The following is a 236-nucleotide window of genomic DNA, read 5'->3' as shown; positions in this document are numbered from 1 at the left end:
CGCGGCAGTGTCGGCGGCTGGCGGGGTGGTGGGGTCGCTGCCGGGTGTGGGTGGCCATCCCACTGGGGAGGGCTTCCTCACACCCTCGCCCGCCCTGCTGCTGGGCCTCAGGAGCTGGTCCTCAATCAGCAGGTCCACCGTGTTGTCCCCGCTGAACAGCTCATCCGCTGCCAAACACAGGCACAGGCATCAGTCCTACAGCGAGTGGGAGCAAGTCCCCTGTGGCTCCTCTGCCC

The 236-nt window shown here is 68.2% G+C and overlaps 1 protein-coding gene across 1 annotated transcript in view; it reads right to left on the bottom strand.

Annotated features, from left to right (window-relative positions):
• Positions 1 to 81: 81 nt before the first annotated feature.
• Positions 82 to 236, bottom strand: part of LOC104167039 (olfactomedin-like protein 2B) — a gene marked incomplete at both ends in the record, with an annotated part of 10,718 nt that continues 10,563 nt past the window's right edge. Inside the window, one exon of the mRNA XM_009707160.1 lies at positions 82 to 167. Within this exon, the coding sequence (XP_009705462.1) occupies positions 82 to 167 (86 nt within the window). The remainder of the gene's footprint in view (positions 168 to 236) is intronic.

The sequence above is a fragment of the Cariama cristata genome, unplaced genomic scaffold (genome assembly GCF_000690535.1).
Source record: "Cariama cristata isolate BGI_N322 unplaced genomic scaffold, ASM69053v1 scaffold25289, whole genome shotgun sequence".
NCBI lineage: Eukaryota > Metazoa > Chordata > Aves > Cariamiformes > Cariamidae > Cariama > Cariama cristata.
Note: the sequence above shows the minus strand (reverse complement) of the source record. Positions and strands in the feature narration are given on the sequence as shown.